Source organism: Dendrobates tinctorius, unplaced genomic scaffold (assembly GCF_039654945.1).
Source record: "Dendrobates tinctorius isolate UK_male_01 unplaced genomic scaffold, ASM3965494v1 ptg000117l, whole genome shotgun sequence".
In the NCBI taxonomy this organism is placed as follows: Eukaryota; Metazoa; Chordata; class Amphibia; order Anura; family Dendrobatidae; genus Dendrobates; species Dendrobates tinctorius.
The window spans coordinates 8854146-8868329 of NW_027361785.1; the positions used below are offsets into that span (position 1 = coordinate 8854146).

General features: G+C 50.0%; 1 protein-coding gene across 2 annotated transcripts in view; it reads right to left on the reverse strand.

Annotated features, from left to right (window-relative positions):
• CFAP97D2 (CFAP97 domain containing 2) overlaps window positions 1-14184 on the reverse strand; it is a 142704-nt gene that overhangs the window by 28168 nt on the left and 100352 nt on the right. For both annotated transcript variants that reach the window (XM_073590519.1, XM_073590518.1), the window contains exon 2: window positions 232-312. In XM_073590519.1, the coding sequence (XP_073446620.1) occupies window positions 232-312 (81 nt within the window). The remainder of the gene's footprint in view (window positions 1-231; window positions 313-14184) is intronic.

The window sequence follows — 14184 nt, forward strand, 5'->3', positions numbered from 1 at the left end:
CCCCGGTTCCAGTGCTGTGTGTGCCACTGCACTAGTCTCTGTTGTTTGGCTGCAGTGGTGACAACACATCAACAGCGAAGCAGTCACTGGGTTCATCGGTTCTGTTGATATAGACCACAATAGCCGCTGAAATCGTGTCAATGTGACATCACCACTGCAGCCAAAAAACTATTTAGAGTACCTATAGCAATACCAGTTTTACATATTAAATAGAATGTAATTACACCTTACCTTCAATTTCTTCAGTTTTAGGTTGAGATGTACATATGCTTGTGGATGGTTAGTATCTACCATTGGTTTAGCTGACTGCACCTGTAATGTACAAGTATACATCATCATTAATGCCACCAGTATATAATAAGCACTGTGAAATGTAAGCCACAAGTTTAGTAAATGACCTTGTTTGTGTCAGGTTTCCTGGTCAAGTAGAAGAAATAATTTACAGTTTTTCTTTCTTGACTTGTGATGATTTTTTGCACCACATTATTCAAAATGGCGCACGTGATTCATAAATATTGCAAAATTTGTGCAAAAAATACCAAGCATACTTAAACCATTCCAGGAGGGACTTATACAGTATATATTTGCAGAAAACTTTTGTTACTTTTCAAAACCTCTCAATTGATGAATCATCTAAAAACATCTGGAAACCCAAAACCCCACCCACATCGTTGAGCATAAACAAACACAAATTAAAAAAAAAAAATGAACCCTATTACGTTGGACATAGCACATCTTGAGCAGGTGTCAGTTCCTGCAACACGACGTGCTATATCCGTCATGCTTTAAAATGGTCACTCTGACAGGGTCTGATTGGTCAGTCAATCTGATTTACCAATCAAACCATGATCATGGAACAGATACTGAAATAACAGCACCTCCTGCTCAATCACTGCAGGAGGTCGGCGAAGCTGACAAACAAGCTCCTGCAGTGAGAGCCAGGGATGATGCTAGCTCCACCCCTGGTTCTTTAACCCTCAAGATGCCACGATCAAGAGGGATCACGACATATGGAAGGTTGTGAGAGGGAGTCGGTTCTTTCTCTCACCCCCATTGGCAACCCCATGACGAAATCACAGGGGTTGATGGTTGTCATTGCACCTGGAGGTCAAACAATGACCTCCTGATGTGCTATGTACGGTGGCCTGTTACATCTAGCCACTGGCTGGGTTTAACAGGAGAACTGCTTGTGTAATAACACAGTTCTCATGGATTTATAGCACCAACATATTCCTGAGCACTTTAAAATTAAACAGTGGCATATACAGACAATAAATTCGATACAAGGTAAGGCCGGTTTCACACGTCCGTTTTTTTTCCTGTATCGGAAAAAAATGGTACCGGAATGTCAGTGTCCATGTGTGTAATACTTGCGGCACACGTGTGGCAACCATGTGCCGCATCAGTACCACATGCACGGGCGCCTGGGAAGCAGCGATACAGTAAGCACTGTTCCCCGGCACCGGGTGCTGAAAGCGGCTCTCATCGTTTTTCCCTGTATTGCCAGCGATCAGCATAAGCAGTGGAGAATGATGTGAGTTATATTCAAGTGATAACAATAACAGCAGGTGGCAGCTGATGGAACTATTACTCCCATCAGCCTTCAACTGCTTCCGCTAATAACAGTGACAGCAAGAGCGGCTTCATCACCTGTTGCCTGTGCTATAAATAAAAAAATCTGGTGTGGGTTCCCCTGCATTCTGTGTAACCAGCCAGGCAAGACTCTTAGCTGGGGGTTGCGACCCTCAGCTGTCAGCTTCAGCAAGGCTGGTTATCAAGAAAAGAGGTGTTCCCACACTGTTTTTTTAATTATTTAAATAAATAAATAAATGAAAAAGTGTTGAGTCCCCTCTATTTTTGACAACCAGCCTTGCTAAATCTGACAGCTGGGGGATGGTATTCTCAGGCTAGTAAGGGGACATTGATATTGACAGCCCCAGCCTAAAAATAGCAGCCCGCAGCCACCCAGAAAAGGCACATCTATTAGATACGCCAATTCTGGCACTTTCCTTGGCTCTTAACACTTGCCCTGTAGCGATGGCAAGTGGGGTTCATTTTTGTGGGTTGATGTCACCTTTGTATTGTCTGGTGACATCAAGCCCCCGGCTTAATAATAGAGAGGTGTCCTATCCATTACTAATCCTATAGTTATATAGTAAATAAAGACACAGCAATTATAAAGTCCTTTATTAGAAATAAAACAAAACACACTTTTCCATTTTTATTTAAAGAAAACAAACACAGTTATACTCACCTAACACATAATTTCACTGACTCCCTCATCTCCTGTATTAAAACAAAAATGAAAAAACAATATCCCTCACGTGTCCATCGTTCTGTTCCACACCATAATCCATGTCTGGTGGACAGATAGTTTTCAACCTGGATGGTGCCAAGAAGCGACCATCCAGGCTGAGAACCACTGGTGAATAAGCTTCTGCGAGTGCAGCATCATTGACCAGCGGTGACAATATCGTGGTTACTGCCAGTCAGTGAGGCTGTGTTCCCAGCCGGGGTGAACTGCAGTGACCTCAGCACCATGGGGAAATTCACCAATGAGGTCACCGCAGTTCAAGCTCAGTGACTTCTCTGCAGATCATGGTGAAAAATTCTCCTGGTGATCTGCTGTGAGGTAAGAAGAGGAGGGGTGCCTAGTACTAATCCCTGAGGAACCCCGATAGTAAAGGGTTGAGAAGAGGAATAAGATCCGGCAAAAGATACAGTGAAGGAGAGGTCAGAGGAAGGAGGAGAACAAGGAAAGAACAGTGTCCATGTCACAAACCAATACGGTTAAGTCCAGTGGGCGACACAACCTACATCAAACAATGGGATGGAATGGGGAAAGGAAGGACCTCACCTTAGGGGACAAAGGATGGGGCACCTCATGAGCTCCAACCTGTGCCTGTCCCTAAACTCCCCTAATGCCCTAAGAGGGTTCTTCCCCCAGCTGCCATCTCATGCCTAAATCCTGTTTGTCTCCTCGCTATTCCCTGGCTAGTGCACTGTCCGGCAAGGACGCTAGCATCTTCACTGCAGATGGTGATCAACACAGGAATAGGGACAACAACAAGACAGACAATAAAAGGGAACCTTAACAATTGTCTCTGCTGCAAAGCACCACATAGCTGAGCACCGGGACCACAAACTCCAAGAATACAGCAGATGCACCACTGAAACCAGAGAGCTCTTTACTCCAGGCTTGGTCAACATAGAAAACTCTATCACCGATAGTCAGTTAATGCGTCAAGTGACTATTTAAAGGATGGTGGGAGTGGTCACCACCCACATTAGCTGACCAGCAACACAGCAGTTGCCAGAAAGGAAACTGACATTTATCCCTTGCTGGCCTGAAAGGAAAAAAATACATTTAAATTATAGCAGAACCAGAGCTGCCAGGAATCCAAACCTGAATCGTGACAGTCCTTGAGCCCGAAAGCATGGTGCATAGTAAGAAGAAGCTGGTGATCCACAGTGTCAAGTGCAGCAGATAGATCCAGGAGAATCAGCAGGGAGTAGTGACCTTTGGATTTAGCTGTTAATAGATCGCTAGAGACTTTAGTTAAGGCAGTTTCAGTAGAATGTGGAGAGCAGAAACCAGTTTGTAGAGTATCAAGAAGAGAGTAATCTGAGAGATAGCGGATTAGACGGGAGTGGACCAAGCATTCCAGTAGTCTAGAGATGACGGGAAGATTAGAGACAGGTCTGTAGTTAGCAATGCAGTTATGGTCGAGAGATTTTATTTTAAGTAAAGGGATTATTATGGCGTGTTTAAATAAGGAAAATACCAGAAGAAAGAGAGAGGGTAAATATTTTAGTTAGGTGAGTAGTGACAGATGTAGATGTAAGGGAATAGGGTAACTGTTGCTGGTTGTAGGCCGAGAAGAAGTGAGAAGACAGGTAACTTCTTCTGTAACAGGCTCAAAGATGGCAAATAAGCTTGAAATGAGGCATGGAAGGGGATCCAGGAACTGAGGAGATTGGGCAGAAATGTCCTGATGGATGTGGTTGATGTTTTCTAGGAAATGAGTGGCCAGATCCTCACCGCTGAGTTTGGTGATGGGGGCCTATAGTTTAGGGCTCAGAAGGTAGTGTAACGTTTCACACAGTCATTTTGGATTATTAGCTAGTGAAGTGATGAGGGTTGTGAAGCAGCATTGTTTGGCCAGTTGAAGGGCAGTTAGAAGTTTTGAGCATGTACTTATAGAGGATGAAATCCTCTTGTCATGATCCAGGTTGGATTATGACAGATAAATGCACAAGTAACCTTTTTTTTCCCTTAAGCTGTGTGCTTAAAGTTAGTTTTGCCCCCGGTGGCCATTAGGGTCATTGCACTGTGGTGGTTTCAGTTCTAGTTTTGCCCCCGGTGCCCGTTAGGGTCATTGCACTCTGGTTACTTTAGTGCACGTGATTATAAAGCAGGTGTGATTGCTCTGGCTCTGACCTATAAAAGAGTGTCAGGTGTTGCAATCACTGTTGGTGATATTGGTAATTTCCAACCATTCTTGGTGGAGGAAGGAGCTAGAGAGAGTTCCTTGCAGCTCTGACAAAGCTTGGTGAAGTAGCAGCGATTCTGGACACTCGGCGGGGACCCTCTCTCCCACAAAGGTTTAAAGAGTCTAACAGTGTAAACATCAAAGAAAGTAAACATAAGTGAGAGTACACTGGGGAACCATGGAAAGCACAATGCGATGAAAGGACCAGACAGACACCTCCAACTTGTCTGTTCTAAGGTCTGGCGGAATGCCAACATTTCGGCCCACCAAACGAGAGAGCAGCAGAGGTGGTGGTGTCAAACTGCTGGTTACAGATTTCTGTAAGAGCCAGAAGGTTAAGGAATTAGAAAGGAAAAAATCCTGAATATAAGTTAGTTTGTTATACACAGACTGTGAATTCCAAAGGGCACCATTAAAAGAGATGAAATGAATGTTAATAAGATTAGCAGGTTTTCTATATACAGCTGGAAGAGAGTTATGTATATTAGTGAAGGGAGGCCCAGGGTTGGTGGAGATTTCACCAGTGATCAGGAGAAGAGAGGGCAGGAGGGTTGAGAGAAGCTGAAACACATAAGAAGCAGAGTGATATATAAATAAACAGAGTGACCAATAAATAATGCAGTTCAACTGATCAAGAATCATGTTTGCTTGTGACGCGCCCCAGAGGCCGAGGGGTACTCGGCGCCGGGCCCGTTGACTTCAATGGGAAATGTCACAGTGGCGGTGACCCGGTCCGTGACCTCAGGCGGTCATGTAAAAGGGGTTGTATTGAATGGGGATAGAGTTTATAAGGTGATTCATGATGCCACCTGGGGTTTCTGGTCAGATTGACCAGCGCTGCAGTGTTGCTTCTCTGGGACAGATGTGGTGCAGCTGAGATGTAGAAGCCCTCCACAGGTAGAGCTGTAGTCCCAGGGCAGTAAAGATGAGGGGTAAATGGTGGGGTAGTGGAGAGAAGTGGATGTAGCAGTGCTGGATGGGTGGCGCAGGAATAAGTGGAGGACACAAGGGCATGTAGTTCCAAAGGCTTTACTCACAGTCTGGTGCGCACACAGATGCCCGCTTCAGTGCTGAGTCCTCCAGGAAAGGGGTCCAGATAACTTCCAGATAAGATGAAATGCACCTTTCCAGCTTTCCCAGTCAGAGTGTTCCTTTCCTGGCCGTCTCCAAACTATACGCTGCCTAAACTCCTTCTGCCTCTCCAGCGCTTCACAATTAGCGTTCCGGGCCAGCAACTGCGAATCCTGTTCGGGCAACGACCCACCGTTCCCGTGACTCTATATAGCCGCCTTTCTGGTCGAACTAACTGTGGAAGGTGCGATAGTCCATAAAGCAACCAAAGCTATCAGCTTGCTAGTGGCACCCAGAGGAATGCGAACTAGGCTAGGGGCCATTCCCTTTGCAACCAGTCTGGTTCCTTCCTCCACCTGACAGCCGTCAGCGTGGAACGGGACCCACGGGATGACTTTCCAACCGCGTCCCAGGAAGAACCAATCTTCATACGGATAATCTGCTGTTTCTTTAGTCCAATCCATCTGGCACTCCCTATGCAGTTGGGAGCTGCGCAGACTACGTCCTTCCCTCCCTCTCTGGGGAACTCAATCTAACCTCAGCCTAGATTCTCTTGCCTTGCTCCGCTCCGCCCACCTCCCAGCACACTCTGTGTTCCAAGCAGGGAGCCATGAAGGGTACTCTGCTGCACTACTGTGTGTGTGTGTGTGGGGTGTGGGTGTTGGAATCTGGTTGGGTGCATCCATCCTACCTGGTTGTGGGATACCACACCTCTGGTTGAGGTGCAGTACCTCTGTGGCATCTAGACCCGCAGGGGCGCCACATTCCCCCCGTTAAACCCAGCACGTCCGCAGGCTGCAAGTAAAACAAAGGTGTTACATAAGGAACATACAAAATTATTTATTTCTTGGAAACAGTACTGCCAGCAGTAAACATTATTTTACTATCAAGCATCTTCTCACAGGAGAGGTACTTTTTACTTTTAACGTTACCTACAATAACTTTATTTATGCTATCTATACTACTAAATGATGCCTGGTGACAACCGCTGACTCCTGGTTTGTCACCGGATTTAGACATTTATTCAAACTTCACATTTTTATTAAATGCTACCACTAAACTAGATTCTGCAGAATATCTATTCCTAATCAGATAGCTAAATATTGCTACCAACATTTTTATTAAGCATAATATGAAGTGCTTCATTTTAAAACAGTAATGATTCTTGAGTAGAGGACACAGTCCCAGCTGGGGTATTTTGCAGTGTCCATGTTGTTGGTGGAGGACTCGCCCTAAACCTCCAACAGTGGTCCTGGGTGGGCTGCAGGACTTACTGGTCTTTACTTCCAGACCCAGGGTTCGGCCACACCCGTGAGTTTTTCTTCTGGTCTGAGGTAGTTCCTTGTTTTTCAATGATCTGTGTAAAACCAAGAGGGGGCACCTTAAGAGGCGCAACTATATACAAAAGAGTGTCCTGGATCAGTCATTGTCCATGATCTCACAGTTTTTGTTAAATTTTAGTAAAACTGGTGCCAACTGAGGCAAAACCAAAACAGGGAAAATGAAGGCAAAAGTGCCAATACCCTCCTGGGCAACTGTTCATTGTTCTAGGCAACTTTACTGATTTTCCCCCCCTGGGGTGGAGGAAGCAGATTTCTTCTTCTGCTTCCATGGCAGATTGTCAGGGTGTCCATTCCCTGGCGGCATAACAAATTGGAGGTACTCCTCCTCCCGATAAGCTGGACTGACGGCTGCCCGTGCTGGTGGGGTAGCAGCCTGCTGGAAAGGGGTAGCTGCCTAAAGATTGGGGTCAGCAGCCTGTTGCTTGAATTGCAGCTGCCTGATGAGGTGAGGCAACAGCCTGCTGTGGAATTGCAGCTGCCCTGGATTTTGGTCTGGCAGCTGGGGAGTCCTCTGCCTGGGGCACAGCAGGGGTTGCATCGTGGACCAAGGGATGGCTCACTATGGTGGATTTAGCCACACTGGTTTTAGGTGGAACAAACACCATGGTGGGGGCCACTTCTGCTGGAGGAACATAGGCTTTCCCCACCTCATATGCTGAAATGAATTCCTCCGGGATGTGGTGCACGTTCAGGGCGTACCAACCGCGTAAGCCTTCATGACGGGTGAAGGTGACATAGTCCCCCCTGTGCAAGTCACGGGTTGGTTGTCCCCTCCTGAGATGAGTTTCCACGTCACGCCGGCTAACAAATAGGTCACTCATGCCCTGGCGATCCTGGATAAAGCCAAAACCCTTCTCCAGGTTGAAGTTAAGGATCCGACCTCATCCTGCCGAGTCCTTAGGCCCATACCGCCCTGCGCGGGTTTCTTGCTTCTTTTTGAGATCGGGGCCTAGCACTGCCAACCTCCGCTGTTCCCGCTCCCTTTGCTCTTCTGCCAGCTTTCCGATTTGCTGCTGGCAGTATTCTTCCTCTAAGTCTTGAGGACGGCCTCTGCCAATGGTGAACAGCGGGACCATGGCTAAGGGTTCAGGTGTCTCCCCCCTGGGGATGGCGTCCCGGTCCCAGGCCAGGTCAAGCAGTACCTGCCCGGGGGTTGGAGCCGAAGGAAAATTAGAATCCCCCCAGGACGCAGGGGCGGCGGCCATACCTTGCTCCTCCTGATGTTCTGGACCCGGTGCAGGCACAGGTTGGCGGCCGGTGACACCAGCGATCTTTGTGGCTGCTTGGTTAGCAGCCGCGGCAGGCGGCAGCGGTGGTGAAGCCGGTGCAGGAACGGTACCTGGTGGAGCCGTCGGTGGGACCTATGCAGCCGCGTCAGGTCCGGGCAGGAGCGCGGACTCTGCCTCCATATTGGCTCCTGGTCCCGTGGTTAACACCTTCTGGCAGGCGGCGTCCGGCGGTGGTGTCAGGGTGGAGGCGGCAGCAGACGCTGGCGGCGATGCTACCGAGACCGCTCCATTATCAGATGTTGCCTGGGTGAAGGACGGTGCAGCAGTGACAGGTATTAGCAGTGAAGGTTCCTCAGACAAGGTTCCAACTTCTGCAGGCCCCTCCTGGGTGCGCTGCTGGTTCAGCATTTGCAGGGCCTCCTGCCTCAACCACAGACTGCGGGTCAGCAGGGCGATCTCCTCGTCAAGCTGTTGGCGGTCCATACTGGAGATAGGGCCAGAGCCTGCGATATAGCGCCGGGGAAGGAAAGCTCCTCTTCCCCACACTCTTCAGGTCTCTGTGCTCCCTCCATCATGGCGGTCAGGTCGTCTTCTTGTGTCTCCTTCGCCTTCTTTCCCGTCACAGAGCTTGGCTCTGCCTTCTTGGGGCGGCGCCTTCTTCCCTTTCCACCATACCAGGCTAGTATACGAACTCCTCTGGGGGTGGGTCATGTTGCTGTTGCGTAAAAATTCAGGCAGGGAAAGCCCAGGACAGTTCGCGCTCTTTTCTTGTGGCCACCCATGGTGACACACCCCTCTTCACCGCTCCGGCGGCCACTTTGAGAGTCCATTTTACAGTCTATCATTTTGGTTCTTTTGCACATTTTTAGCTATTCCAAATGTAATAAATCTTCAGCACACAGGACCCGGTGGTAGCGGGCTTCGACATCCTGTTTGTGACACCAAAAATGACGCGCCCCAGAGGCCGTGGGGTACTCGGCGCCGGGCCCGTTGACTTCAATGGGAAATGTCACAGTGGAGGTGACCCGGTCCGTGACCTCAGGCGGTCATGTAAAAGGAGTTGTTTTGAATGGGGATAGAGTTTATGAGGTGATTCGTGATGCCACCTGTGGTTTCTGGTCAGATTGACCAGCGCTGCAGTGTTGCTTCTCTGGGACAGATGTTGTGGTGCAGCTGAGATGTAGAAGCCCTCCACAGGTAGAGCTGTAGTCCCAGGGCAGTAAAGATGAGGGGTAAATGGTGGGGTAGTGGAGAGAAGTGGATGTAGCAGTGCTGGATGGGTGGCGCAGGAATAAGTGGAGGACACAAGGGCATGTAGTTCCAAAGGCTTTACTCACAGTCTGGTGCGCACACAGATGCCCGCTTCAGTGCTGAGTCCTCCAGGAAAGGGGTCCAGATAACTTCCAGATAAGATGAAATGCACCTTTCCAGCTTTCCCAGTCAGAGTGTTCCTTTCCTGGCCGTCTCCAAACTATACGCTGCCTAAACTCCTTCTGCCTCTCCAGCGCTTCACAATTAGCGTTCCGGGCCAGCAACTGCGAATCCTGTTCGGGCAACGACCCACCGTTCCCGTGACTCTATATAGCCGCCTTTCTGGTCGGACTAACTGTGGAAGGTGCGATAGTCCATAAAGCAACCAAAGCTATCAGCTTGCTAGTGGCACCCAGAGGAATGCGAACTAGGCTAGGGGCCATTCCCTTTGCAACCAGTCTGGTTCCTTCCTCCACCTGACAGCCGTCAGCGTGGAACGGGACCCACGGGATGACTTTCCAACCGCGTCCCAGGAAGAACCAATCTTCATACGGATAATCTGCTGTTTCTTTAGTCCAATCCATCTGGCACTCCCTATGCAGTTGGGAGCTGCGCAGACTACGTCCTTCCCTCCCTCTCTGGGGAACTCAATCTAACCTCAGCCTAGATTCTCTTGCCTTGCTCCGCTCCGCCCACCTCCCAGCACACTCTGTGTTCCAAGCAGGGAGCCATGAAGGGTACTCTGCTGCACTACTGTGTGTGTGTGTGTGGGGTGTGGGTGTTGGAATCTGGTTGGGTGCATCCATCCTACCTGGTTGTGGGATACCACACCTCTGGTTGAGGTGCAGTACCTCTGTGGCATCTAGACCCGCAGGGGCGCCACATTCCCCCCGTTAAACCCAGCACGTCCGCAGGCTGCAAGTAAAACAAAGGTGTTACATAAGGAACATACAAAATTATTTATTTCTTGGAAACAGTACTGCCAGCAGTAAACATTATTTTACTATCAAGCATCTTCTCACAGGAGAGGTACTTTTTACTTTTAACGTTACCTACAATAACTTTATTTATGCTATCTATACTACTAAATGATGCCTGGTGACAACCGCTGACTCCTGGTTTGTCACCGGATTTAGACATTTATTCAAACTTCACATTTTTATTAAATGCTACCACTAAACTAGATTCTGCAGAATATCTATTCCTAATCAGATAGCTAAATATTGCTACCAACATTTTTATTAAGCATAATATGAAGTGCTTCATTTTAAAACAGTAATGATTCTTGAGTAGAGGACACAGTCCCAGCCGGGGTATTTTGCAGTGTCCATGTTGTTGGTGGAGGACTCGCCCTAAACCTCCAACAGTGGTCCTGGGTGGGCTGCAGGACTTACTGGTCTTTACTTCCAGACCCAGGGTTCGGCCACACCCGTGAGTTTTTCTTCTGGTCTGAGGTAGTTCCTTGTTTTTCAATGATCTGTGTAAAACCAAGAGGGGGCACCTTAAGAGGCGCAACTATATACAAAAGAGTGTCCTGGATCAGTCATTGTCCATGATCTCACAGTTTTTGTTAAATTTTAGTAAAACTGGTGCCAACTGAGGCAAAACCAAAACAGGGAAAATGAAGGCAAAAGTGCCAATACCCTCCTGGGCAACTGTTCATTGTTCTAGGCAACTTTACTGATTTTCCCCCCCTGGGGTGGAGGAAGCAGATTTCTTCTTCTGCTTCCATGGCAGATTGTCAGGGTGTCCATTCCCTGGCGGCATAACAAATTGGAGGTACTCCTCCTCCCGATAAGCTGGACTGACGGCTGCCCGTGCTGGTGGGGTAGCAGCCTGCTGGAAAGGGGTAGCTGCCTAAAGATTGGGGTCAGCAGCCTGTTGCTTGAATTGCAGCTGCCTGATGAGGTGAGGCAACAGCCTGCTGTGGAATTGCAGCTGCCCTGGATTTTGGTCTGGCAGCTGGGGAGTCCTCTGCCTGGGGCACAGCAGGGGTTGCATCGTGGACCAAGGGATGGCTCACTATGGTGGATTTAGCCACACTGGTTTTAGGTGGAACAAACACCATGGTGGGGGCCACTTCTGCTGGAGGAACATAGGCTTTCCCCACCTCATATGCTGAAATGAATTCCTCCGGGATGTGGTGCACGTTCAGGGCGTACCAACCGCGTAAGCCTTCATGACGGGTGAAGGTGACATAGTCCCCCCTGTGCAAGTCACGGGTTGGTTGTCCCCTCCTGAGATGAGTTTCCACGTCACGCCGGCTAACAAATAGGTCACTCATGCCCTGGCGATCCTGGATAAAGCCAAAACCCTTCTCCAGGTTGAAGTTAAGGATCCGACCTCATCCTGCCGAGTCCTTAGGCCCATACCGCCCTGCGCGGGTTTCTTGCTTCTTTTTGAGATCGGGGCCTAGCACTGCCAACCTCCGCTGTTCCCGCTCCCTTTGCTCTTCTGCCAGCTTTCCGATTTGCTGCTGGCAGTATTCTTCCTCTAAGTCTTGAGGACGGCCTCTGCCAATGGTGAACAGCGGGACCATGGCTAAGGGTTCAGGTGTCTCCCCCCTGGGGATGGCGTCCCGGTCCCAGGCCAGGTCAAGCAGTACCTGCCCGGGGGTTGGAGCCGAAGGAAAATTAGAATCCCCCCAGGACGCAGGGGCGGCGGCCATACCTTGCTCCTCCTGATGTTCTGGACCCGGTGCAGGCACAGGTTGGCGGCCGGTGACACCAGCGATCTTTGTGGCTGCTTGGTTAGCAGCCGCGGCAGGCGGCAGCGGTGGTGAAGCCGGTGCAGGAACGGTACCTGGTGGAGCCGTCGGTGGGACCTATGCAGCCGCGTCAGGTCCGGGCAGGAGCGCGGACTCTGCCTCCATATTGGCTCCTGGTCCCGTGGTTAACACCTTCTGGCAGGCGGCGTCCGGCGGTGGTGTCAGGGTGGAGGCGGCAGCAGACGCTGGCGGCGATGCTACCGAGACCGCTCCATTATCAGATGTTGCCTGGGTGAAGGACGGTGCAGCAGTGACAGGTATTAGCAGTGAAGGTTCCTCAGACAAGGTTCCAACTTCTGCAGGCCCCTCCTGGGTGCGCTGCTGGTTCAGCATTTGCAGGGCCTCCTGCCTCAACCACAGACTGCGGGTCAGCAGGGCGATCTCCTCGTCAAGCTGTTGGCGGTCCATACTGGAGATAGGGCCAGAGCCTGCGATATAGCGCCGGGGAAGGAAAGCTCCTCTTCCCCACACTCTTCAGGTCTCTGTGCTCCCTCCATCATGGCGGTCAGGTCGTCTTCTTGTGTCTCCTTCGCCTTCTTTCCCGTCACAGAGCTTGGCTCTGCCTTCTTGGGGCGGCGCCTTCTTCCCTTTCCACCATACCAGGCTAGTATACGAACTCCTCTGGGGGTGGGTCATGTTGCTGTTGCGTAAAAATTCAGGCAGGGAAAGCCCAGGACAGTTCGCGCTCTTTTCTTGTGGCCACCCATGGTGACACACCCCTCTTCACCGCTCCGGCGGCCACTTTGAGAGTCCATTTTACAGTCTATCATTTTGGTTCTTTTGCACATTTTTAGCTATTCCAAATGTAATAAATCTTCAGCACACAGGACCCGGTGGTAGCGGGCTTCGACATCCTGTTTGTGACACCAAAAATGACGCGCCCCAGAGGCCGTGGGGTACTCGGCGCCGGGCCCGTTGACTTCAATGGGAAATGTCACAGTGGAGGTGACCCAGTCCGTGACCTCAGGCGGTCATGTAAAAGGAGTTGTTTTGAATGGGGACAGAGTTTATGAGGTGATTCGTGATGCCACCTGTGGTTTCTGGTCAGATTGACCAGCGCTGCAGTGTTGCTTCTCTGGGACAGATGTTGTGGTGCAGCTGAGATGTAGAAGCCCTCCACAGGTAGAGCTGTAGTCCCAGGGCAGTAAAGATGAGGGGTAAATGGTGGGGTAGTGGAGAGAAGTGGATGTAGCAGTGCTGGATGGGTGGCGCAGGAATAAGTGGAGGACACAAGGGCATGTAGTTCCAAAGGCTTTACTCACAGTCTGGTGCGCACACAGATGCCCGCTTCAGTGCTGAGTCCTCCAGGAAAGGGGTCCAGATAACTTCCAGATAAGATGAAATGCACCTTTCTAGATTTCCCAGTCAGAGTGTTCCTTTCCTGGCCGTCTCCAAACTATACGCTGCCTAAACTCCTTCTGCCTCTCCAGCGCTTCACAATTAGCGTTCCGGGCCAGCAACTGCGAATCCTGTTCGGGCAACGACCCACCGTTCCCGTGACTCTATATAGCCGCCTTTCTGGTCGGACTAACTGTGGAAGGTGCGATAGTCCATAAAGCAACCAAAGCTATCAGCTTGCTAGTGGCACCCAGAGGAATGCGAACTAGGCTAGGGGCCATTCCCTTTGCAACCAGTCTGGTTCCTTCCTCCACCTGACAGCCGTCAGCATGGAACGGGACCCACGGGATGACTTTCCAACCGCGTCCCTGGAAGAACCAATCTTCCTACGGAGAATCTGCTGTTTCTTTAGTCCAATCCGTCTGGCACTCCCTATGCAGTTGGGAGCTGCGTAGAATACGTCCTCCTTCCCTCCCTCTCCGGGGAACTCAATCTAACCTCAGCCTAGAATCTCCCACCTTGCAACGCTCCTCCCACCTCCCAGCACACTTTGTGTTCCAAGCAGGGAGCCATGAAGGGTGCTCTGCTACACTACTGTTTGTGTGTGGGGTGTGGGTGTTGGAATCTGGTTGGGTGCATCCATCCTACCTGGTCGTGGGATACCACGCCTCTGGTTGAGGTGCAGTACCTCT